Source organism: Dicentrarchus labrax, unplaced genomic scaffold (assembly GCF_905237075.1).
Source record: "Dicentrarchus labrax unplaced genomic scaffold, dlabrax2021, whole genome shotgun sequence".
In the NCBI taxonomy this organism is placed as follows: domain Eukaryota; kingdom Metazoa; phylum Chordata; class Actinopteri; family Moronidae; genus Dicentrarchus; species Dicentrarchus labrax.
The window spans coordinates 11,881,415-11,908,469 of NW_026136720.1; the positions used below are offsets into that span (position 1 = coordinate 11,881,415).

The 27,055-nt window shown below is 42.1% G+C and overlaps 1 protein-coding gene across 4 annotated transcripts; it reads right to left on the reverse strand.

Moving 5' to 3' along the window:
* otogl (otogelin-like) lies at positions 1 to 26,502 on the reverse strand. Of its 4 annotated transcripts, none has more exons than XM_051383513.1 (58): positions 26,339 to 26,502; positions 25,886 to 25,928; positions 25,459 to 25,504; positions 25,131 to 25,209; positions 24,925 to 25,017; positions 23,332 to 23,486; positions 22,754 to 22,875; positions 22,414 to 22,619; positions 21,652 to 21,776; positions 21,227 to 21,333; positions 21,003 to 21,109; positions 20,768 to 20,893; positions 20,562 to 20,670; positions 20,434 to 20,480; positions 20,201 to 20,346; positions 19,964 to 20,090; positions 19,616 to 19,793; positions 19,418 to 19,542; positions 18,935 to 19,144; positions 18,424 to 18,592; positions 18,171 to 18,245; positions 17,890 to 17,933; positions 17,478 to 17,643; positions 16,688 to 16,795; positions 16,347 to 16,485; positions 15,400 to 15,534; positions 15,099 to 15,245; positions 14,868 to 14,987; positions 14,531 to 14,647; positions 10,990 to 11,146; positions 10,785 to 10,811; positions 10,503 to 10,682; positions 10,142 to 10,420; positions 9,933 to 10,050; positions 9,762 to 9,841; positions 8,695 to 9,632; positions 8,080 to 8,257; positions 7,811 to 7,953; positions 7,694 to 7,717; positions 7,472 to 7,564; positions 7,189 to 7,378; positions 6,589 to 6,806; positions 6,004 to 6,145; positions 5,726 to 5,911; positions 5,367 to 5,579; positions 4,921 to 5,025; positions 4,687 to 4,794; positions 4,436 to 4,537; positions 4,244 to 4,348; positions 4,019 to 4,059; positions 3,848 to 3,911; positions 3,485 to 3,663; positions 3,233 to 3,337; positions 3,035 to 3,154; positions 2,672 to 2,717; positions 1,757 to 1,828; positions 903 to 982; positions 1 to 785 (listed from the first exon to the last, which is right to left on the reverse strand). In XM_051383513.1, exons 1-58 carry the CDS (start codon positions 26,409 to 26,411, stop codon positions 585 to 587), a joined length of 7,938 nt encoding a protein of 2,645 aa, XP_051239473.1. In that variant the 5' UTR covers positions 26,412 to 26,502; the 3' UTR covers positions 1 to 584. The 4 variants fall into 4 exon arrangements, with proteins under 4 accessions (XP_051239473.1, XP_051239472.1, XP_051239476.1 ...); XM_051383512.1 differs by having other exon boundaries at positions 25,426 to 25,504; XM_051383516.1 differs by lacking the exon at positions 1,757 to 1,828.
* Between the last annotated feature and the right edge of the window lie 553 nt (positions 26,503 to 27,055).

The following is a 27,055-nucleotide window of genomic DNA, read 5'->3' on the forward strand; positions in this document are numbered from 1 at the left end:
CACTATTAAATCTTTTATTCACCTACTTTACTTCAAAATAATAAACTACAAAGAGAGCAAAGGCAACATTTTTGAAACTCATTAAACTTTTCTAAGGAAACAAAGCATTGCATAACACTTTAATTTATACAAAGGCTAAATTGATCTCCCAAGACAAACCAAAATGCATATACAGCATTTTTAACCCAACAGCAGATATATAAAAAATGCAACAAGTGCTGTGTCAACATGATACCAATTGTTAATATACAGTAGATAAGATGCTAATGGCGTCGTGCTATCACTTGAAAGCTCTAGAAAGCTGACTGGGTGGGGACAGCAAGAAGTTAAAGACTCATGTGTACACAAAACTATATGAAAACCATCTCTCACTTACACTTGCTTTTTTCAATATAGTTACAACTATGACTTAAGGTCAGTGTTGTAAAGTTGAACTATAGTGACAAACAAAATTAAACATGGCTGGTTTTTATGCTTGTTCATCAGTACTGTAAAAATATGATTCCTCCCCTCAAGTATCCCTCTATTCATACTTTCTCTTCATTTGTTATGCTCTCATTCATTTTTCTGCCTGGACCATGTTTTTAGTTCCACTGGCAGGAACAGTCCAGAGGCTCTTGGAAGTTATACTCCACAACTGTGGCATTGCGAGAGCAGTAGAGTGTGACGGAGCGGGTTTGTAGTCCACTCTCACGGCAGCACTTACAGAACCGGGCGTGACTGTTAATGTTAAAGTTGAATATGGTGGCAGACGGACATTTCCCATCACAAGAATAGACAGTGACCTGTAAGAGGAGGGAGACAGGAGGAGACAATTGTAGATTTTTTAAAATAATGTTTATAGTTTTATTTCAGCCAACTGAGAATCCTCATTTTATGTTTGCGTGTTTCTCTTCTCTCACCGGTGCATTGCTCCGGCAGTCGTCTTTTCTAATCGTAGTCCGAATGGCCACACGTTTGCATGTCTTACCGTCCTCTTTACCTACACACATGTTCACACAGAAGTAAGATGTATACACAGGGTAACACTCAGAAGTAACTCCAGACAGACTGTGCACACATAAACACATCACTAACACAACATACCTTTTAACGGCAGAAAATGTGAAGATGCAAGAACAAACATACACAAAGAAACGTGCGTACATACACTGGTAAACATTATGCTCACACACACAAACACACTATTTGATCATTTTACTGCAGAGACCTGCCACTCATACAACCCTGAAAGGCCTATTGAGCAGGGCTCTTTGTTGCCCAGCAGTAGGAGCTTGCTTTGATTGACAGTTGGGTGACGGGGGGCACAGTCCTCACAGCAGAGATTCGGCTCTCCTATTGGCTACTGACCTAAACTTAACCTTACTTTTAAGCCAATCAAAGCTGGTCAAAAGGATTCGGTGTGAGGCTGGAATGTAATGAAAAGAGCAGATGATCTCCACCTTTTTTTAATCGATGTGTAATACTGCAGCTTATTCTGACGTTTAACACTTTGATTTCCTGAAATATTTAATACAGGATATTGTCTGAAGGATGATTTTGCACTAGAGATTTATGCTAGGTTAGATGTTGTTTATGTTGTGTTTTGGGGATTAACCAGTGAGAGGAAGAAAATGAAAAGACACGACACTCAAACACCAAAATCGGCTTGCACCACACACATTCACACAAAGCTTTAAAGTGCACGTGAATGAGCGATTGTGTGCCAGGATGCCAAAGAATCATTGTAAGTGGGAATAGTGCAAGATGGTGGTACCTGTGTCACAGTTAGTACTACCAGTGGGGGTTACGGGATTAACGGTAAATGGTAAAACACCCACTCCAGAACCTGGGAGCATCGTCGGGACCGCAGCCATCCGGTTCAAAGAACGTCATGAGAACACACACAAGGTTACGTTTGGTTCAGAAAACACAGTTCAGCGTCACACACAAACACACAGAGGATGGAATCAGTGCAGCTGGCATGCACATGGATTTCACTTCTTTTTTTTTTGGGTCACTCCGGGCAGCCAGCAAAGGAACTCAGCCATTTGATCTACTACAAAGAGAAGCTCAGCAGGGCAAACTCTAACCCCTGAAACATCTTGCATCCTCATTGGTAAAACGCTCACCATGGAGCACCCTGATTGGCCAAACTGCAAGGTCACTGCTAAAGCAGGCAAGCGGGCGAGGCTGCAATGCCAAATCCCCAAAAAGACAAAATGTCACCACTGCATGTTAAATCCACACAACTTGGGAGTATCTTCTTACTCAATATAATTTTTTAAAGTAGACAGGAAGAACAGTTCACAGGTCATCGTCTTGAAAGCACAAGTTCAGGAAGTTATGTATTCACATAGTAATCAGTAATGATGGATTTAATGTTGAGAATATCATTCTATTACATTTTTATTATTATTTCCTTGAGTTTTCCACCAAATGCTACTTCTGTCTGAGCTGTGCTGGCTCCTGAATATGTCAACAGAACATTTGGGGACAAACTGGGAAAGCCAGGGATTGTGGGAAATGTAATGATAGGCCAACAACAGGCTTTATCTCCACCCTCTACAACAGGCCACACCCCCAACCATACAGCCAATAAGCCCATCCACTGCCAGGCAACAAGGCGCTCACCCCGCCGATTGACAGCTCAAAGCATTACCACAAGCACCTAATAAATTTGGAGACTCACATGTCCTGCAGCAACCATCCACATAGCTCTGAACTACACCACCATTCTGCAAGAAGTGAACAGGAAGAGAAAACAAGAGAAAACATTCAAACAAATCCATGCTTCCAAACTAACAAATTAACTAATTAACAAACTAATACATATTATGAGTGCATCAAAGTTTTTATTTGGCAGATAAAACTTAAAATTGTCTTTGGAATCTAAAAACTTAAAAGTTCCTGATCTATGCATCCATACAACGACAAAACACAAAGGACATGACATATTACTGTAATTATTAGACTTAATAATTACTTAATAAATGTTTGTTAGAGTTGAACCGTAAATTCAGATATATACAGTAGTCCATTTAGAGGTCCTGACCTGAACACACTCTGTGTCATTGAAAGGTGGGCAAACCACCCCAGAGGCGAGTATCACGGCTCCCACTGTTGTTTCCATACAGTCGTAACGTGTACAGTTCTCAACCCAGGAACTCCCTGCCTGCACACACACAAGCACAATCAGTACTGTTCAAAAAAAGGGGGGTCATTTAGCACATGTGGATGTGTTTGTTCTTACAGCGAAAAGCTCTGTTGTCCCATTTTCGTTGGTGAAAGTACAGGAGACATTTTTACAGGAGCCGCAGCACACCTGAGGGTCTGTGGATTGTACGTACACCTGGTGCTAAAAAGATGAGGTGAATGCAGAAGTGAAGGATGAAGCATGGTATAAAAGCTACAACTGAAGAGATAAAATCTGGAAAAATGCTTCTCTGCGTGTTTCACTGACTATATGACCTATCAAAAGGTGTTAAATGTGTTGGATACATACCGATCCACATTTTTGGGAACAGTTGACAGAGGAAATTTCCATGGCGTAATAGCCAGTGTCTGGATCTCTCTGATGCAGGCAGTGGACAGTGTAACACAGCTCTCCTTCAAGGTACTGAACAAGAGACTGACCTGGGCCCAGCACCGTTACCCCTTGGAAAAGACACACCTCTGCCTTCTCTATACACACACACACACACATATTCATTATACTGTAAGTGACAAATTAAAGTTTTTCTCATGGTAAATATGAATGGAGCTTAGATATCTGATTAGTATGAATCAGTGGAAGAAATAATGTCTACAGGATGTCTATTGTCACACTAGTGTCAGGTCTATGCTTCCATGCTTGCGTTACACATACGGCATGTATGCTGAGGACAGCCACAGTTGGTGCTGCTGTCTGGAACCTCGACCAGCACCTCCCCCTGAGAGAAAACACAGTGCTGACTTAACTGAATTTGCCCACTCTTTCTTCCTTCTGGCAAAAAGCTGATTAGACAGTGACTTGTGATGCAGCTTTTTGCTGACTTACCACCTGACAGATGGGAAGAGAGCTGTCCTCACATTGGCATTCTGGGAGTGAAAGGGAGAAAGTTAAAGAGAGAGGTGGCATGAAGTTTATACAAGTACGTGACAGGCATTACAACTTGTTCCAATCGTCAACTCATCACACACCAGAAAAAAAAATAGGATATATGTGTGTAGGTGTGTGTTTATGCATGTGAATGAATGTAAGTCAGTAGTTTTGAGTGTGTACCGCAGTGGTGCTGTGGGCAGCAATGCCCAGGGACAGAAGTTTGAACCAAAGAGAGACCAGGCGCACAGCTCACTGATGATTCAGGGCACAGGTTGACATCACACACTGAGACACATGGGAGAAAGTATAAACATGACTTTGAAGACACAGACACAAAAACACACATACACACATTCTCCCACTCACACTTACCACAATGGTACTGTGGACAGCAGCTGTTCGTGGTGTTAAGATCCACAGCCAGAATCTCACCGTGTGAACACGTTGGAATGGGTTCAATACATGACTCACACACTGCTCAGACAGAAAACACAAACAACAAATTCAATTTTGTTGCTGTAATTGATGGAGGTGTCAAAGATGAAGCAGACACAGCAGATGGACAACCTCACACTGAAGACTTCCCATTTCAGTTTTAGACTGACTTGTGAATTAAAACTTACCACACAGGTAACTGTAGCAGCAGGATCTTTCACCCCTGACCTCTACTAAGAACTGATCTTCCCGACAGTTGGGGGTAGACACAGGAGTGCATGCCATGGGGTCACACTCTGAGAAAGACCAGACCAAAGTGTTTAGTGGAAATGAAAGTTCAGGCCAAACATCACCTTGAACAAAGAGTTTACAACATGTCCAAAAACTTTACAGGAGAGAGAGGAGAAATTAAATATTCTCACCACATCTGTACTCTGGGCAGCAGGACAGAGCGCTGTAACCGATCACTAGCCTGTTCCCATTATCGCATGGTGGAGCTTCGCTGTCACAGATGGTCATGTTGCACTCTGACAAGTAGTGAAGGAGCAAAAAGAGGAAAGATCATTTCATGGGTCTTATGTTTACTAAAATGTTTAGATTTTTGGTCTCTGAAGTTAGAGGTATTTGGGGATACTGGATATAATGTGTCAACCACCGTCAGCAATTTAATATTACTATAAATGGTGAGACTTAATGGCAGGACTAGGGGAAAAGATTAAACCATCATCTCAAGAATGCAATCTTCATAGGATTGTTGTTATAAGGAGTTTGTTCTAGACCTGCTCCATCTGAAAAGTGTCCTGAGATAACTTCTGTTATGAATTGGCGCTATACAAATAAAATTGAATTGAATTGTTTTTAAACCCACCACAGATTTTCTTTGGACAGCAGGCTCCTTCTTCCATCACATCCAGAACATACTCTCCCTCCCTCTCGCACAGCGGTGTAGGGACAGCATTGCAATCTGGCTCAACAGCCACCACAGAGCCGTTCTCCATACACTTGTACAGACAGCAGCTGCGGGCAGAGCCATTCCACACCTCGCCTGGGGCTCGGGGGTTACCCTCATTATCTGTGCACACTGGATACATCAGAGCCAAGTAAATACACTGACGATACTGCTGTATGCGAGTCTAGGAGTAATATAAAGCACAGTCCAAAACTTATTCAGACTGTCTGACAGTGCGTTTTTCATCACGAAGGCAATGTAATTACTCTGTCACTCACCACAGCGATCCTCAGTTACACAGTAAGAGGAGTCAGCGCGGTGCAGGATCGTTCCACTGCGGCACACACACTCCTCTCTTATAAAGGAGCAGGTGGTCTCCTCGTAGTACTCTCTGTTCAGACAGGTGCGGCTGGTGCAGGTGCTCACACATGGCTGATACTCCTTACCAGGGGGACACCGCAATGCTACAGGATGACAGGCACTTAGCAATGCATGAACAAATGAGAAACACGACTGAGTACATCTGCATACGCGTGTTATTTCTTTGTCTCCTTACGGCAGAAGTTGTGTCGTCTCCAGCTGATGCAGACTTGATGTGTGTAGCAGACCGCCACGTATGCTGCCAGAAAGTCACACTGATGATCTTTGTAGTGCAGGTCTCCTGCCCACATGATGTCACAGAACTGCTCCGGAGTGACCTATAGACACATAATCAGGCCAATGTCAAGTAGTGCTTCAACTAATGATTATTTTTATTATCAATTAATCTGTAGATTTTTTTTTTAGATTGCACAATTAATGGTTTACTACTGAGACGATGTCAAACTGCTTCTTTTATCTGACCAACAGTTAGATATTCAAGATATTCAATTTACAATGACACAAATTAGAGACAAACCCCAAATCTCCACATTTAAGAAGCTGGAACCAAAGAATGTTTTTTGCTTGATAAATGACTCAAAGGACCAGTGTGAAAGATTTAGTGGTATCTAGTGGTGAAGTTGCTGATAACTGAATACCAATTGTGTCTGTATTTGAGGACCCAGGAATGAGAACGGGCTCCTATGGGTGTACGAGAAACTAGTTGTGAAAAACACGGAAGGCCCAAGCTGAAGTCCTACTGTGTGAATACCACAGATACCTTGCTGTGGCATGGTGTGAAGGCTCTCTGGCGGAGCATGGAGAGACAGGTGGAGCAGTCCCCGGTGGTGCAGTTGTCTCCAACCCTACGTGTGTGTTCGGTTTCATCTGTGGTTTGGACTCTCCAAGCCTGCAGGAAGAGCATCATGTCTCCCACCTCTCTGACTACTGTGCCATTGGGCAGCTTCAGGTCATCCTCTGGGTTCCCGTCACAACAACCTGGCATAATGGGAGAGACAGATATTTGGTGTAGGTGTGTATGTGAGTTATGTGGCTGCATTGTCAATGAGTAGTATAAATGTGAAAGTAATGTGTGATAATGTGTGTGTGTGTGTGAAACTGCCTAATTAAACCAAATGGCTCTCAACATCTCAAATTGTCATATCCTATAATGACTCAAGTCAAAGTGATGCTGCTGTTTAGACACTAAGCCTTTAGGTGCTGATAGTTGGCACTTAGATAAATGAGGCTGGTGCTGATGTGGTCAAAGCTGGTGTGCGTGTGCGTGTGTGTGTGTGTGTGTGTGTGTTTGTGTGTGTGTTTGTGTGTGTGTGTGTGTGTGTGTGTGTGTGTGTGTGTGTGCGTGTTTGTGTGGACTCACCACACAGGCCTCGAGTGGGTACAGATGCATTATAAGGAGTAATGTACTGCAGTACCATGATTCCCGTGCTGTGATACCACTGTATGCTGACCCCACCAGGTGTGTGGATCAGGTACATGCTGCCTGTGTCTTCCACATAAAGAGAGTGACGGGAGAATGGAAGTCTAGCAGGTCTGTAGTTTACTGTCACCTAGAGGGAGATGGACAAACAGGCACACGAGAACCAAGTTATTTACATGGGATAAGCTGAACTCTTGGCAGTCAGTCAGGTAAAGAGATTCACCTTGCGATCCAGTCGGTTGATAATGATTCTGTAGGAGGAGGTAGTGATGTTCAGCTTCTTAAAACACAGACCAGATGTTCCACCTGTAGGACTCTGCATGGGAGTGAAATTAGAAAATGTAATGAAAGAAATGAAGAGCCGATTTATTGACTTAATAACCACTTTTGGTTATGATGCAAACAATTGTAGGGAATAATAGGGAAGAGGAGACTGTGTACTCACAGTTCGTCTGATGGAGTTTACGCTCTACAAGAAAACAAAACATTTCACAATTATTATTTTTCTTAGGATACACTTAATATTACAGTATTTACAGTTCATAGTTCATTTATTCATTACCTGGCTGGTCGGACATTTCTCCACAGTGCCAATAATAGTCTCTCTGGGCAGGTTAACCAAGATGTAGGAGCCATTATCATACAAGGCCACGTTGTTGCCATCAAATGTGATAACGCGCAGGTCTGACATCATAGTGCATCGACCTGGAAAAAAAGCAACTTGTATCAGTAAATTAAACACTGATTATTGTATAAACAATTGATTCTAATCACAAGCCTGCCTCTTCCTGAATCATTAGAAAAATCAGTTTTTTAAACAACCAAACTTACAGGGGCACTGCCACTGCGGACAGCAGGGGTCTGTGTTGATGAGGATGGGCAGGCCCAGCAGACTACACTGGGGCTGGGTGGTGTTGTAGCGACAGTGTAGAGAGGAGTTGTGAAGCAGCAACTCTCCATTGAAACAGATCAGCTCAGCACACTCATCGATACGGAAGGAGTACGGAGGCTGTGGAGACAAACAAACACACACGTCACAGCATTTATCTTTTTTTCCATTCTCCATATCCACCAATTATTATTAGTGTCTCCCTGTATAAAGAGATACTGATTCTGGACTCATAGACATCACAATAATATGCATATTGATTATTATAATATTTTACAATGTGATTGTTTAATAACAAACCATATTTATTTACTTAACTAATACTTCCCCTGCAACTCTGGTTGTCCTACTATTATAAGGCACAATATCTGCTGTGAAAAAGGCCTGTAGATCCTGAAATAAACACTTTAAACTGCTGTAAGTAAATCCATTCATGTAAGTAATCAATTAAATTGTAAACTTAGCATAACTGTCCAAATTTATCAAGTTTATCTTAAAGGTGTCTGTGTTTAAGAACAGTGTTTGTACTGAGATTTAACTACAACAGTAACACTTACTGTGCAGGGAGACGTGGGCAAGAGGAAAGGATGTGTGGTTGTTGCTTCTTCTGTTGTAGGAGAGGTTTCTGGGCTTGGGATTACTTCTGTGGTTACCGGCTCGGTAGTGGGCTCGATGGTTGTAGGAAGCGGTGCTGTAGTTGTCACTGTTGAGGTGTCTGTTGGGGTGGTGGTCTCTATGGTGATGGTTGTATCTGCTGGTGTAGGTTGAGGAGTGGTTGTGGTTTCGGTGGTCTCAGGGACAGACGTGATGGAGGTAGGGGGAGTTTTGATGGCTGTAGTGGGTAGTGGATGTGTGGAGGTGGCGGTTGGAGGAGGTGGGGTGGTAGTTACTGCGGGTGTTGGCGGTGTGGTAATGGTGGTGGTGGTAGGAGTGGAGGGCGTGGTGGTCGAAGCAAGAGTAGTAGGTGATGGAGGAGAGGAAGTCGAGGAGACTGTAGTAGCCTCAGTGGATGCAATGGAGGGTGTTGCTGTGGTAACTGTTGTAGTGACCTCTGTGGTTACCGTAGTTTGAGTGGGAGTCATTTCAGTTGTGCTAAGAGTGGTTGTCTCTGGTAAGGTTGAGGGAGTAAGAGTGGTGGAAACAATAGTGGTGGTGGGAGGAGCAGGAGTAGTTGGAGACGGGGTAAGTGGAGTGGTGACACGCTCAGTGGCTGATGTTGTACTGGGAGTAGTGGGAGTTGTAGTGGTGGTTGTAGTTGTTGTGGGCCTGACAGTAGTGGAGGAGGTAGTGGTTGCTCTGGTTGCTCTGGTTGCTCTGGTTGTGGTAGAAGCTCTGGTTGTGGTTGTAGCTCTGGTTGTGGTTGTAGGCCTTGTGGTAGTAGTTGTAGCCGTAGTAGTTGTTGTGGTTGTAGTTGAAGTTGTTGGTGGTGCTGTAGTAGTTCTGTTGGACCGTGTCACATACGCAAATGGCGTTGGAGTCGGGGGAAGGGATACACCTAGTGGAGATTGTAAGTACTTATTCTGTGTTGGTCAAAAAATGTACTAAGTAATCTCTAAGTTAATATGTATTGCATAAGAAAACCACAACTTATTAATCGCATTTTAAAGACATCCGTTGTACTCACAGTCCTCTGTGTAGACACATCTTCTAGTGACTTCATCAAGAACCATGTTCTTGGGACAACGTGGGAAGCATCCCTCCACACTGCAACATACAGAAACTACTTCAGCACCTGAACTAAGCATATATAGGGTTGGTTGTAAAATGAGAGCTTTTAATGAGCCAAGTGTCTTACGGAGGCAGGAACTGGCAGCGTGTGGCATCAGGGTCACTGCACGAGTGGACACAAGGGCTCAAACAGGCCTGGTAGCGCCACTCACACATCATACGGTAAGGTATCACAAAACTGCTCTCTGCCAGGGGAGAAACACCTGATTAGTTAGTTTTTGTGTATATGTAAATGCATATGTGTATCTGTGCTGGGTACATGCGTGTATTTCTGACCCTCCAGTATGAAGCTACTGCTGCCTTTGAAACCCTCTGATGTGTCGTATTTCTGAGCTCGTGCAGCAGTGCGTGTCAGTGTCAGAAAGGTTCCAGGTTGGCCGACAAGTTCAAACGAAGTGTGACCCGGCAGAAACAGTCCATGGTGCTGGATAAAGGTTGCCCTGCGACTAAACTCTGCCTCTCGACTCCAGCGCTCCATCTTAAGACGGCTGCGCCCTGACACGACAAGGAAATAGTTTGGTCTCTCCGCAGATTCCAGTGACACCACAGGGACACCTGGGGAAAAAAGTGACTAGAGGTTAATTTGCCCAAAAAATAAAGAGTGGTATTGTGTAATTGCATGAATGTGGATGCTCACGTGATGTTCTTTCTTTCTGCAGGCCTGCTGTGATCATGAAGTTGAACAGTAGGCCTGGGGCAGGCAACTGCCCTGGTCTCTCTCTCACCAGGGGAAACACTGAGCTGCTAGTACGATTCACTCCAAACATGGTGTCATTATAAACAGCACTCACCAGGGAAAATGGACCATCGCCTAGTTCTGTGGGGAAGAGCAAATTAATGTGATGAGAAGCTAGCAGGGTGTGTGAAATGAACATCAACAAAATAGCTCTCAAAACGTCTAACCCTCACTCATACATACCTTGATTATAGTATTCACAATCATAGGCTGAAAGAGAGAAGTTCAGAAATGATTAAGCATTTCAGTAGTTCTGAGGTTATATGTAACTCAGAGGAAACATTGCAGAATTTTGGCTGATTCATAGATTCGGTCACATCCCTGAACAACACAGAGCAGAAAAACTTACTATGTGTACGTGTGTAAGTGTCTGTGTGTGTGTACTCACGACAGACAGAGGGTGATCTCCAATGTATCGTGACTCCCTGCTGACAGCATTTGTGTGCGTATGCAGCGATGGATGTACAAAGACACTCACAGTCTCCCCCACGGTTACAATTGCAAGTGTCTGTCAGGCAGTTCCTATAGAACCAGGCCACATCCACCTGGAGGGTACACACAGAATGTACACATGGTCACACACACACACACACACACACACACACACACACACAAACAATCATAAAGTGAACCAGGCCAAATCTCGCTGGGGGAAACTAGGGGAGGTCTTGTTTAGAGGGTGACTAGTTATCAATAATTCAAACAGGGAAGAAGTGATGAGATATTAGGACAAAGGAATGTGGGTCAACCTCTGGTGCAAAAGGGATCAGATGAGCTCTATGACAGACAGACAAAATGCATCATCGGCAATGAGTAGGTCCGTCCAAAGACGTGGTTGACCGGGCCTCTGTGTTTTTGACACTGGCTATTGTAATACCCATAAACAGCACTCCTTATCCCTTTACTTTAATCTGTATTATTAGTGTTACTAGTGCTCTGCATCCTTAGTGGAGCAACAAGTTCATCAACAATGAAAAAAATAGATTTATCTTTTTTCATATGTATGTATTTTTTTGCAGTATGTGGGCAGTATCATACAAGTTAAATGAATCCTATCATATCCTTCAAACCAATTTTATTTTAAACAGTAATATTTACTGTGAGTGTATCTGTTTTAAACTAGCATTTGTCAGCTGCCAATGAAAATACATATACAACAGGATGTCTGAAATATGTTCTGCAGTACAGTACACATTTTTTGTCACACCATGAATTCCCCCTTGTCTCTGGGTTTAAGTTAAGACCTTGGCATCCAACGCTGTCCATTTCACGCTGATTATACAACAAGGCAAAAAAACGACGGTGTCTTTACAGAGCAAGGACACATTCTGCAATTGAACCACAGTGTTTTTGCTCAAGGAAGCCAAGTTTCAGGAGTGCAAATGCAGAACTAGATTTTATCTGACCTCCTTGGAAGGGTGCTTTTCTCTCCAATTAGGATATGGAAAAAAAAGTGTGAAGTTCACTGGTGTTATTAAATCCTACTTCACTTACTTCTGCTTGGAATAGAAATCTCAACAGCTAGAGTGAACACCATAGTCGGTTCTCTTGTCTGAACACAAGACGACAAACTCTGAATGTGTCAGCTAACCATGATCTTATCATTCAAACCTTCAGAGCAACTGCTACACTTTGTATCAATTGTGTAAAAATGTATTTTATATTACATAACATTTATTTTGTTGTCACTTTTATCCAAAGCGATTTACAATTAGCACATTTAACCCTATAGATACAACCCAAGATTGCAAGAATCATGCAAGTAGATTTATCATACTAGATACATCTAATAAGCTGTCTCTCTTTTATTCAATGACCCAAGCAATGTTATGCTACAGAAGTTTTAGGATGGTGTGCTTATGACTCTAAACTAAGGTTTAAGGGATGGGTGACTCAAGGCATAACAGCATCCTGTAGCTTTTTTTCATCAAGGGTCCATAATGAGTTTTCAAACTCTGAAGATGCAGCATGGTTTGAGAAAAGAGGATTTTTACTGATTTCTTCAAGTAAGACACTATATGGAGCAATCAATGAAGGTAAATAAACAAAAGTATTTGGATATTGTTTCACTAAAAGTCTTCACAGAGGCGTATGTTCTGAGCTCAAACCAAAAAAGTGGTCTACAGCAAGCAAAATTTAATTCATTGCATGTGAAGCAAAAATGCAAAAGGAAGGAAACCTAGGAATAACGGATGAGGAATGAGACTCTTTATGCAAGTTACAATTGAAAAATTCAAGTTCAGCTTATGAAGAGACTTTTTGAAGAATCTCATCAGGTTCTTCATTACTCAAGCTCAAAAGAGTTGCTATACTAAAACATTTAAAACTATCATCATTTAAACTAGAGACCCTATATTTCAGCACTCTGCCACCAGATAAGGTTACCTCTCCGATAGGACATTTGTATTCTAAGTGCAGCTGGCACAACCAAACTTACAGGGGCTTTATTTATGATACATTTAATATGTAAAGAATCATTTTATATTAGACTGCAAAAGGAGAAGTTTTTGAAAAGATGGGAAAGTTGGATTGTGTACATTACACTTGTACGACCATCCATTTGTTTTATGGAGCGAAGCCTGCGAGCTAGTTCAAGCAGGTCAACTCGAGCTGCGCTGATTACACATGACATGCCTTATTCCATAATCACTAACCAAGCGTTCCCTTCCAATCTGGCGGTCTATTTAAACTGCACAATTTCCCAGCTCTCCCTCTGCTCTGCCCCACCACCACCCCAGCATCCACCTGTAGGCTCCGACTGGGGGTTAAGGTATTTGCGCATCACTCCCCAATATCTTCTTGAAAATATTTTTCACACCCCAACACTCTGTTTCTAGTTACTACGTTTTTTTTTCTATTTTGTATTTTATCTATTATTTTCATAGCAGGATGTTTATTTATTTTGTAGGTCATTATTTGCTTTATCTTTTGAATGTCAGTTCTGCTACTTCCTGCTCTAACTCTGCTTCAAGAGATTTGGCTTCAAGTGTAAGCTCTATGAGTATGATTGTTTACATTGTCTGTATGGACCTTGGTACAACTCAATAAAAAGACTGTCTGGCAAAGAGCCAGATCAGTGCAGTTACTTCTCTGCCAATCAGAACGTACAAGGCCATGATTTTCTCACTACACTTAAAACTAATCCAATGTGTTGGACCAATATTTAATGCTTTAAAGGTTGCAGAGATAAATAATAAATGTTATGCCCTTCTGAAATGCTTTAGCCTAACAAAAGGGGTACAGGAAGAATATATTGGAGGAACACACCAAAAAAATGTCTGGATGTCTTGCACTATAACCACTCTCTAAGCAGAACATGACAAGTTAGAAAGGATTGGTTTCTGGGCTAAGTCATAAAAACTAAATTCAAATAAACAACAGGTTTCACTTACTCTATGTTACTTTATTAACAAGGTGCAAATAAACAATGTTTTCACGTGCAATGTGTCTGTTTTTTACTGAGAAGGTGCCTAATGCTCAAATCAGTGCCATGACAACATTGACTTAAGAAGGGAATTACCACCAAACAATAGAAATCCTAACAGTATGTTAATAAAGCCAAGTAAGTGAAGTGGGTGTTGCAGTGTTGTACGTCTTGAGTTTGAATGAATTGGCCTGTGTGTGTGTATATATATATACACATGTACATATATACATGGCTCCATCTGCTGGGCACATAGAGAAATACTATACTGTAATGAAACATGTAGGTGCGTGTCTGTACTTGTGTGTAGCATAGCATCTGGTGAGGTATTTGGTATTTATCTCTAAGGGACACTGTATTCGCTGCGATCAGTTAGGAGTTGTTCCCATAACCCCTCACCAACCCCTTCTCCCCTGTTGCAAGCAAGATAACCTTTCTACAGCTGCATTCACTCTATACGGACGTTTGTGTGTGTGGGTGTGTGTGTCAGTTCAATGACACTCACCACGTTGTGACAGGGTGCAAAGACATCACTGTAGAGGAGAGCACACTCCCTCTTGGCGTACGGCTGTCTGCCTAAGTCCCCTTCACACGGTCGCTCAACTACATAGTCACTTTCACACTAAGACACACAAAACACACACACACACACACACACACACAGGGTGATTGAGTGTCTGATTACTCTTAAATATCACAGTGGACTCGGGGGAGACAAGAACACATAAATTACAGGAGTAAAAGAGAGTTAAAGAGTGAGTGAGTGGGAGATAGACAAAGACAGTAGAGGAAAGAGGGTAAAGGGAGAATTCATGGAGGAGAGGGGCTGAGCTGACTCATACCTGTCCCAGGGCCCAGCTATCTCCAAAGGTCTGTGCATTATTGACTTCCATGTGGCTGGAGGTGGTCATATCATTCACTGTCACACTGTCAAAATTTCCACATAGCCCACTGAGAATGCCCTAGAGGAAAAACGCAGTCATGTTTTCGGATTCCTTTCATAACAACAGGCTACATCAAACAGGGTATCTGAGGACACTTCTTCATTTACAAAATGTACTTCTTGTCTAGACCTTCCACTGAGGTCCAGCTCTGATGTGTACAGTTGTCTTGCGGTCCCAGAGGATGGTCAGATCCTGATTGGAAAAGTGGACCGCAGTGTAGTAGCCTGCTTTCCAAAGCTCAAACTCTGACCCTCGACCTACAACAGTGGACGGACTCTAAGGCGGGACAAACAAAGTAACAAAGTAGGTATTAGCAGGAATCACTGGCTTACTGATATATTTCATTTTCATATTTTTGAGAGGAAAAGAGACACAGGTACACAGCTTGATAGGTAAATAGAGAGTGTGACTGTGTGTGTATAATCTGTACAGGGTTGCCAGAATTGTCGGTGAAGTAGATCTTGGTAAGTCCCACGTGAATGACCAGTATTTTCATGCACACAATGCCGCTCTCATAGCAGTCCTTGTTTTGGGCAACAATGGACACCTCGGTTTCTCCCGCACTCTGTTGAGAAGGGAAGACAAAATATTACTCTCGCTAGGGAAGGATGTCTCGTCATCTCCTCTCATCTACGTTTTCACAATTGTTTCATTAGTTTGTTCACAATTTCCCCTTTACTATAGCCACGGCAGGCAGAAATTAGTATATCTGAATGCCTCATGGCAGATTCTAACTTGAAATTTGATTTGACCTGTTGAGGAAATGGTGTCATTCTGGATACATAAGAGGTGACAAGAAGAGGAAGCAACTCTAGGCTATTAAGACACAGCTCTGACCTGCTTCCCCATTCTTTTCAAGTCTGCACGGTGGCTGGCAGTCTGTTGGGTCTGAATTGGCATGTCTGTTCTGCTAATTCTAATTCTATATCCCTGGGAGCGCAGGAGCCCTGGGGTTTGAAGTGAACACTGGTCCCTTTGTGTTGCTACAGCTTTGCACAACGTCTGCTAGCATTACCACGGTGCAAACCCACCAGCAGAGACACACACACACATACACACACACACTCACTCACCTTAATCTGCTCTAATTAAAAACCACTCTCTCTTCCAAGATTAGAAATGATCTTGGATCTTCTTTCCCAGATCTAAATCAGCCAGGAAATGTGGAGGATGCTCCTCCTTTGCTTCTCCATCTCTCACTCACACTTCTCTGACACAGTCTAGCACAAACACCTGATTATCATTTCAGTGCCTAAACCGAATCCATGAATTTGTCAAGTCAGTTATGTCAATTTTACGCCTTTATTTGCACATGTAACTGTCAAATGTGTATACCAGCAGTACTAACAACAACAACAACAACAAAACAAAACTCACTTTAAGCAGGTAGACCTGACAGTCAGAGTGGTAGTCATACTCAAGGCCATCAAAGGTATGGTAGTGTCTGTCACTGTAGACAGTACACACAGCTGGACATGGTGAGTAACTGCAGTTAAAATAGCCACGGTGACACACACTGTCGGGAGGAGATGGACAGGTAGATGTACATGAGAGAGAGAAAACAGAGTTGGAAACATTTTTTATTTCATGCCACACATGGAAAACGTAATATGAATGATATAATTTTATGTTCTGAGATACATTTAGTGAGAAATAAGTTCTAATCCTAGATAGAAAATTGCACTAAATTCAGTTTAAAGAACAGTAAAAGTTTATACCATTTGTAGCATGGTGTTTCCACAGTTTCTCCAGGCAGATATTCAAGGCCCAGCCAGGCACAGGGACAGTTCTCTGGATAGTAACACTCCCCATGGTGCAGCACCAGCCTTCACAGATCAAACATAACTCAAGTAGGGGGTATAGAACATACAAAGACCTGACTTCAAACCCATATTGCAGGAAGTAAATTTCCCACTTCTGTGAGTAAAAGCTATATGTAACCTGAAGTGTGGATGCTGGATACACTTGGTAATTATACGTTTCGGAAATAAAATGCCCATAATGAAGACTTTTAATTGACAAAAGCATACGCTACTGTACATGCTCTGTCAGTTTTTCTGGAATAAATACACCTTTAAAAGACTATAACCTATGATTTTGCCCATTAATTACACATGACTACTGACTAACACTAACTTCCAGGCAGCCACTGGTATCAGATGTTTTAATTACAGTATGAAAATCCACTAACAGACCTGTTTTTGCTAATACATTATAATTAACAATTTGCTTCCTAAATTTGTTGCTTTTTTGCTAATTTATTAATTACATTATCATACCATGGTAATTTAGGAAAAGACAAAAAACTCTAATGGAGCAGTAATCTCAAGCATTCTTTACAGAATCTACAAGAACATATTGAGACCATACGAAGTGACTCCCTGGAAGGTAGAACATCACTCAAAAACGTATAGTATTGGGAATTGGGAAAATTACTTTCATGGTCTTAAAATCACAAATATACAACACTGGAAGGCCAAAGGTTATTTAAGGTTAAAGCTATTTTACCCAGGAGGGCAGATACAGCCAGGGATGCAGGGTGTGTTGGGGGGGCAGGTGAGGTTCAACATCAGGTTACGGCAGGTTGGTGCACAGGCCATTCCTCCTCTCTGCTCGTTGCAGCTGTGGTACACTTTCCCCTCTGGACACTCCCCGACCTCTACACTATCTGGCTCTACAATGCATACGCACGCACACACACACACACACACACGCACACGCACACGCACACACGCACACAAGAAAATCAATGCCCAGTCGCCTTAAAAATCAACCGCAACAGCTAGTCATGGGAAACAAGCTACAACCACAGATATAAGGCTCTTGATTTCAGCAAGAGGGACACAGCCTGAAACGGCACTTTGTTGTTGGAACGAACGAGAGCAGGAACTTAAGGGAGGGGGGAGTGTGGAGAGGTTACCTTTTTCCTCTGGCACACACTCCATCTTCCCATTTCTGCACAGGCTGATGGAGGAGACAGGAAGGCAAAGAAAATGGGGTGAGTGTTTGGGAAAGAGTGTAATGTTATCAAACACAAGGTTAGTTTAAGTGCTTTACGTCTCATTTGACAATCACTCAAGCTTTTATTGCTTTCTCAGATGTATCAGACTGTGTGTAAGGATGTCACACTGTGTGCAGTTAGGAGAGCAGCCAAAGTGGGTTTTTACTTTTCAGTTCAGGTCAAGGGCAGCTGCGACTCACCAGGGGCCAGAGGCACTGAAGGTCACCTCCCCTGGCTGTGAAACACCACCCATGGAGTAACAGTGACACTGAGACCTGAGGAGAAATGTATGACATTATTTTAATTACTTTAACTAGTGATGCTTTCTTTGTTGGTGTGTGTTTTCCTGTGTGTGTGTGTGTGTGTGTGTGTGTGTGTGTGTGAGTGTGTGTTTCTGACAAATAACAATTTATGACCATTGTTAGGATGGTATATGATGTGGGCAAGTCTTACAGTTGCACACAGCGCTGGCGCACATCGTCATGGTAACTGCCATCTGAACAGCCGCACCCCTCGGCACAGTCATCAGGACTACACGTCTCCGTGCTAGACAGAGCACGACAGGACCGCCCGCAGGATGACACACAAGAGTTGTACAGCATGCCTCCAAGACATACAACTCCTGTGTACAGTACATACACACAAAACACACGTTTATATACTGCAACCCAATTCAAGACAATTACATTTCTCAATTTCCATCACCATGTGATGGACGATAAGTTTTTCTGATTCTGAAACAAACATGATTGTGATCTTTTATTGTGCTTTTGTATGTAATTTATTGTATGTAATGTCTTATATTATAAGACCCTGAGTCTGAAAAAAAGTTGAATTGAAACACAAGTAGCCAATCCATACATATAGCACAGTTTTAATCTGTAACCATTTTGGGGCATACATTTTAATCTATTTTACCACAACACAGAATGGACAAAAGCAACCCAAAAAGCGAAACACTCACCACATTCAGAGACTTGTGATCTGAAATCAATGTTGACTCCGTGTTTGGCACAGAGGTAAGCGTAGTGAGCCAGTGCTGTGCACAAACAGCTGCTCCCGCAACGACAAGCCTGGTAGCGGCACTGCTGCTGGTAGATGTTCGGACTGATGTAGCCATGACACGGGGCAAACACACTCCCCAAAAGCACCTCACACTGGGATGCATAGAATACTAGAACATATATAAACACAACCCTGTTTAATATGTTTGAAAATCAAGTCTGAACAAACTAAGATACCCCGCAACTAAAACTTGTACAATGCACAGTGCCACACGGGAATCAACACTATTTAGGACGTCTGGATTTAAGCCCAAGAAGTTTATCTTCCTTATGTGAGGCAGTAGCTTGATTTCAGGCCTCCCTTCACTTTTTCCATTTTCCTAATGTTAAATTATGTTCAAAAAAATAATAAGCACATCCCAAAAAAAAGAAGCCTTTATTACCATTGTGCTGATTCATCTCACATGGGTCTACAATCGGCAGGTTGACTGGAGCGATACAAGCAGATGAAACCTTCCAAGCACTGGCATGTAGCTGAGGAGTGCCCTCTATCATACCTGCTGGAGACCTACACACACAAACATAGTGAGGTACAGCAACATTCTCAACATTGATCTATAAGTGGGAAGTGTTTTTCTCACAGGAAGTCATCTCGTAGATTTCCATTAAAGGTTCCACAAAGACCCAGTGTCTGTCCATGCCAGTGGCTGTGCAGCTGCAGATAGACCCGCCCCCCTCGACCATCATAATGCAGTTTTAGACCAATTCCTGCCTTCAACTGTGTAAACACAGAGGTCAGCTTCCGCACCTCCACTGCATCTATATACCCAGAAAGAAACATCAAAACCAATGACAATGAAAGATGAAATCACTATAAAAAGGATGTTTTTATTTTATTACATTATTGTATTAAATAGAAATGATTTCAGTGTGTCTGCATTTGATATATAATCTAAATCTGCTGTGTATCAAAGGTCTTTTGTGATTACCATCAACATAGGGCAGAACAGGCGCAGGGTTGACACCAATTATCACCTCCCCCTCTCTGGTTAAACTGATCTGACGACTCACATCTTCATCCAACACCACTGTCACTGACTGAATACACACCTGCTGCTGTAGACACGCAGACCATACAGAAGGACGGGTTACATCTATTTAAAAAGAACACTGCACTGTTAATTAGTGTGTGTGCATGTGTGTATGCAAGTAATTATGCACACTACCTCTGCACAGGTAGTATACTGCAGTGTGACGGTGAATCTGCTGCTGCTGCGGCTCTTTGCCAAGACGTACTGACATGCCCCCGGCTGGAGAAACATCCTACCGTCAAATGTCGTCACAAACACATCACCTACCACCGAACACTCGGCTAAGAAGAAACAAGAGGTTCAGTAATAATCTGAATTTAACAATTTTAACCTATTAGTAACTAATTGCTCTGAAAACGTAAATTCACCTGTGCAGTTGTTCTCAGTGCAGTTCCACACTCCTCCCATACACACACTGAAAAGGAACATAAAGTAGATTAACAGCACAGTGGCAAAACTACTGCACATGCTCACTAGTAATTACGTTCACACTCACCAAACACTACAGCCTTGTTGAAGCACATGTCCTTGTACATATGATGTACCATGGTAAACACATGGACACTGAGAAACAGCGATGCATGTTCCATTTTGTAGGATAAGACCTGCGGAGATCAGGAGAAGAGGTTTGCAAGGTTTAGAGTAAGTTTAGAGGCTAATCAACTAAACATGATTTAACAGAAATTGAGAAGACAATCAGACCATCAGGACAGTAGCAGCCATCCAAACAATGTAGGTTGGTTCCCAGACACTCTTTCTCAAATGTGCAGGTGGGTGGGCAGCAACTGATACAGTCTCTGTAGACAAAACTCTCCTCACAGCCATCATCTACATAGAAACAAACACACGAGTTTCACACAAAGGCAGATTACAGAACATGAGCATGGAATAAACTAATCTGTTTCAGTGATAATGTGGAGCTGCAGTGGTAACTTACTACATGAAGGGAAGCTGTCTCTCCACTCTCTTACTGGATATCCGACATGTGAGCAGGCTCGGGTATACTCAACCAAGGCTCGACAAAACGTTTCCTCGTCATCAGATCTTAAAAAAAAGGAGAAAAAAAAAGAAAGGTTTCTGTTGTAACTGGGCTTGCACTAATAACAAGAAAGTGAATTAAAAGTTAAATGTATTCAATACAACACAGGTGTTGTGACTTACACACAAAGGTCAGACACACAGCTGGCCACAAAGGGATTTGGGTCAATGTTTTCATGACAAGACAGAAATGGGAAGAAGAGAAGTGCACTGCATTTCTCGATGGCATCCTGCACACATTCACAATAGGTGATATGAATTTAAGGGGCATAAGAACAGAGAGGTACAGCAAAACAGTCATTTAACACACAAGGACCGTTCTGGTTGAGATCCCAATAGAGATTCTAGTTTTTCAGTCTCAATTTAATCACGAAAAATCTAACTTTGCTAGTTTTATTTAATAACAAGTAGTATAAATATTATTATGGTGTACTGTGGTGGACCTAATTACATCGCATCCTTTGCAGTGTGTGCATTGCACTGTCAATGTTCAGCCCACGTATGCGAAGAGTAATACTGGGTAGATAGAATATTTCTCTGGTTCTTACATCCATGTCTGACTCAGACTGGCAGGGCCCATTGAAGTCGAGATCTACTGAGGGACAAGCTCTCTCATGTGGCAGGTCCACTGCCCAGCTGTTAGCAAACATTGCAGGCTCATCTGTCCGAATGCCTAAAACAAAGCCACACATACACAGTATGTATGTACACCCAGCACACAACCCATAAGAAACATAAAAGAGTATTCTATTCTAAATTTAAATATCTGTATATATGTTGTATGCGTGTGTAGCATGAAGAGGCTAAAACCCTGTATTAATGTATAATGACATGAAATGACCTTGATTGATTCATTGATCTTGATTGATACACAGGGTAAAGATAGCGTACAGTTGATGTACTGTTCACACATGTAGACTTCTGTTTCTATGTTGTCAACAAACACAGTTAAATTAAACACAAAACAAAAAGTCTGATATAAATAGCCTAAATAGTGTCCATAGCAACTCTATAGCCAGAGCCTTTCCACTTGTTTACTCTCTTTCTCTGAGCCCATCCTCACTCTACTGCTCATACAAGTAGTGAACCACAGTTCATATTACTGGTCATCTGAGGAAGGACTCTTGCTCCTTCCAGCCATTCAAACCCAAACTATCAGTTCTCCCGTATCCTTCCACTCTGCTCTCTCCAGGTCCCACCGCTACTATAATTGTCCAGAATCAGTGTTGAGTGTATAATAATAATAATTGAGGTGAGTGGGTGCTGAGAGAAGGGATAAGAGGATGAGGGGCCGGTCAGGCCGGTCTTACCACGGGCTGTGGTGAGGTCATCGCCAGCAAGGTGGTTGAAGTTCCCACACAGGCCACAGGGGGCCCCCTGGTGCTCCTCGCTCATCTTCAGGTAGACACCCGAACCACCATCCCAGGCCAAAGAGAAGCCAAACACACTCTTCACAAGCAGGTAATCAGCCAGTCGCTCAATAAACACACCGCCGACGGTCTGAGGCAGACTCAACCTGACAGACACAGTTATAACAGTATTGAACATTGATGTTTTTATTGAACACTCAAAATTGATCTGTCTTTTTTTTGTATTTCTTTGCAGACCCACCACACACACACACACACACACACACACACACACACATACCTGCGGCCTCCCTGGTGGACCTGATATCCAGAGATGTGGATCTCCTCCTCATCTGGAAAGAACAGACTGAGGGCTCTCGGGCATGAATACACACTCCCATCACACACTCTGCTGTTGTGGACCTGAGAAGACAAGAAATATGGTGGATGACAATATAAGAAAGTATCATAGAATGGAAAAGCATGGACATTTATTAACAACAACAAAAATCTGCCTCTTAAAATGTGTTTTAAATTCCACATTAGATACCTAAGAGACCTCAAACACGCAAGTCTTCTGATCGCAAATTTCAACAGGCAAAGTTATTTAATAGGTCGAGAGAAACATACTGTATGTCAAACACAAACAATTTAAAACAACCAAAGGGAAATTATATTTACAGCTTAATTGTCATGCAACCTACAGTTATATAACCCAAATCTAACTCTAAGTATTTTTGTTTAAGTGGTTAAATACCACTGTATTTTAGTGTGACTGTACATATGGTGTTATAGTAAAAAAGCCAACTAACCTGTATACACAAAGGTTAAATACTGGTGAAATATTTCAGTGAGTAATTTCAATCTGTGTGCTCTTACCCACACCGTGTACTGTGGTGTTGCTGAGTGGCAGTCCTGGGCAAGAATGTAAGAGCAGGTACCAGGGAAGTAGAAATAGATTCCATCAAATGTTTCGTAGTGGTGCTGACCCCACGACCTGCAGATGCCGTCTCTATCCTGGCCCTGGTTAGGTACTGAGAGGAAAATTAGCAATTCACTCTCACAAGATTCTAGTAATGATGAAGTGGATCGGTTTCATGTGGTGACACAAATTAATTTCAGCAGAAATGGACACTTTACTAAACTGAGAGGGCAAGTAATATATCCTATCTGTTTTATCATCTTTATATCTTTCATCATCTTTTATTTCATTGAACTTATCAGTGGAAAATGAATACCTGAATTTTCTAAAAAGCCCTTTGTTACAGGAATTCCCCATAGCTGGCTATGCCAACTAGATGCTGACCCTCCCCCAAATCTGAGGGCAATGGGGTTTGGTGACAGTGAGTCATATCTTCTAATATGTTTTTTGGGGGGCTGGATTAGAACCCATGCCACTGCAGTAAGTAGTTCTGGTAAGGCCTCAGCCTTGGTACACGGGGCGCAAGCTCTACCAGGTTTTAATGGTAGAGCTTTGTAAATTAAATTGTTTACCCATGTTTCAATTCACAAAATTTCCCAAACTTATTTAATATTTTATATAACATCTGTTCTGTGGCATCCGCTCTTTTTCCCTGATCTTCAAAATATTCATTACAGCTAGGAAGCTTGATAATTTATCTTTAATTACTGTAAGCTTATTATATACTTTTTTTTTTTTTTCCAGAAATCTTGTTGTGGCCCACTTTCATACTATCTTTGTTTACTTGATTTTCATTTTTTTTAAATAGTCTATTTCAGAATTTAATTTCAAGCCTCAATTGAGTTCAGGTCCCTCAGGAACTATTTCTCTTTCCCTCAGGAACTATTTTGGTTCCAACACGTGTGTCAACACTAAATTAGTTCGTTGAAATGAAAAATGTCTTTACAATAATTATGACCTCAGATCTCCTGATATACTGTATAAGGAGTCTGTTCAGAATATAGAAACCAGAACTTCCATCACTCAGCCCTTACCCTATTACCTTAGTGCAAGTGAGTTTATATCTGCTGCTGTAAGGAGTAAAGTATATATTTAGGTGTGTTTGTGTATGTGTGTGTGTGTGTGTGTGTGTGTGTGTGTGTGTGTGTGTGTGAGGGTGGGTAGATTGATTGGACGATGGTGGATTTGTATTAAAAAAAGAGATAGAGAGGCAAAGAGAGAGAGAGATCTGGGGAAATCTGATAATTAATACTGCCGTGTGGAGGTACAGTAATTAACATTTGTTGAATGATGAAAGAGTCTGATGTGCACACACAAAAAAATATCATACACATACACACTTTTTTAATAACAGTATACGGTTACACACTCGGTTATACAGAGTGTGTAACCGTATACTGTTATTAAAAAAGTTGTATGCATGCTAACAAGCTACTTTGTTGCATGCCGGGAATGTCAATCGACAATAAGGTTCGCCATGTGGATGAGATTATCACAAATCTGAGCTGACACCAAAGGCAGACATGTAGGTGTGAGTGTGTATTACTCACTGATCTGGCAGCGGTCTCCCAGTGCCTGGAACTGAGCACAGTCACACACACCGCCCTCCTGACACCAGCCACCATTGAGGCAGCCGCAATATTCTGGGAAAGAGAAGAAACGGACAAACTCAAGTTCACTTACCTGAGTCTGTAAGGGTAATGATAGTTTCAAGCTACTTTGAAGGCATTTAGGGTCTCATAAGTAGCGTATTTACCTGAAGAGGCATCTCTGGCTGTGTAGTTGTGTAAAATACTGCGCGACAGAGTACCCTCTGACAGCAGTGGCCTGTATGTCTTGGAAAACAATAAACAATAAACACTTAAAGTAGTTCCTTGGACATTTCTCAGGCTCAGTGACACAGTGTTGTACCGTTAGTGTACCTGCTGCTATAAGTTGAAAGTTGCGTCAGGTTGAGTGGGAGAAAGTGTATGTGTTAGTGAGTGTGTCTCATTCTTTACAAAGACAGCTTTGTGCCGGTTAGCGTGTTGTGCGCATGTGGGTGCCCTGACCTCCTCTGGTTCTCTTAGGTGTAGTGTACCAACCTCCTCCCCGAGGAGATCCCGTTTCCTCCGAAGTGCATTAGCCCTTCTGCACACACACAAACATGCACATTAGTGGGAAGAAACAGTCAGAGGGGAGACTTAAGTGCACTTTACACCACTTGAATTCAGACTCCAAACTACTCTTTACTAAACCCTCACAGACACACAAGTGCACAAACACACACACACACACACACACACACACACAAACACACACACACACACACACACACACACACACACGTTATCTCTGTCACACACTCTAGTGATAGAAACAGAAAGTTGGCCTATTACATTGTATGCTAATTACCTGAAAAAAATCATAGGGATGATTTATTTTATTTTTTTACATAATAATAAAATACCAACGTTAACCACATTATTACTGACATAGAATAATTTATTAAATTTTCTTCCTTTTATGTACCTCTGTAGTCTTCCTTCTGCCACTGAAAGTCGGCTCTGAGCTCCTAAACACAAAGTTATAAGTTATACAATTAATATTAAATTGTTAAACAGTTATCAGCTATAAGATCATCTTTATAATGTAGTACAGTATCAGAAACTTTTTAGTAATCACATTGAGTTGGATGCCATGTCAGGACACAGCAATATAAAGGAGCAGTAAGGGAGAGCAGTTTTGTAGAATATATGCTTTATTGTTTTTATAAAAGCAAACTATCTCTGACAGATCATATAAACAGAAAGATGGGTTACTCCCAATAATGCTATAAAATAATTTACCACTCTTTACTAGGTATGGCAGACCTATTTAATATCCCTCTATGTTGTTGAATGCAGTTCACTTTTAACATCTGTGTAGCAAACTTCATTACAAGACTATTATAACACTTTGGGGATGTAAAACTGTCAGACTCACCCTCAAGTAACAGCAAGTGGGAGATTGAAAACGACATAAGAAGAAATCGTTTCACTGTCCACTTTAAGGTCATCTCAGAGTCCGAAAGGAAGTCCCGCCGAAACGTTAACGGTGCATCTCAATAGTCCCGGGAGGAAAGGATTCAGGATGTCTGCTAGCACCCGGACGATGCTTGGTCGTACCTGTAAAAACCTACCTGGTGGCGACAGCCCCCCCCCCACCCCTGAGCAGATGACGAGTAGCCTACACCTGTGTGTGGGCAGGTAAGCCTGCGCTGCTCTCTGTCACTCCAACATCCTCAGCCACTCATTCGCCTCTGTGGTCCCTCTGTGTGTGTGTGTGTGTGTGTGTGTGTGAGCCCGCAAGGTCTGTCGCTCCATCACGGAGGCTTTCACCTCCAGGGCTACCGTTAAATATCTAGCTGACAGATGACCTGGGTGGGACACTTTTGACGTAGACACAAGCGGAGAGCAAAACAACAGTGCCATTGAGCTAAAACAGAGGGCAGGGAATCTAACCCTCCGACTACAGACACAGTTGTTACCTGGGATACGTTGGTCAGAAACTTCTCAATGGTTTCAACGGTTCTTGGGACACCAAGCAGGAAATAACGGCTAGTTAGCTAACCGACAATTTAGCATACGTTAACGTTATAACTGCCTGCAATGAAACCGTACGAGGAGCCGTTAGAACCGTTGAAAGTTAGGTTACATATAG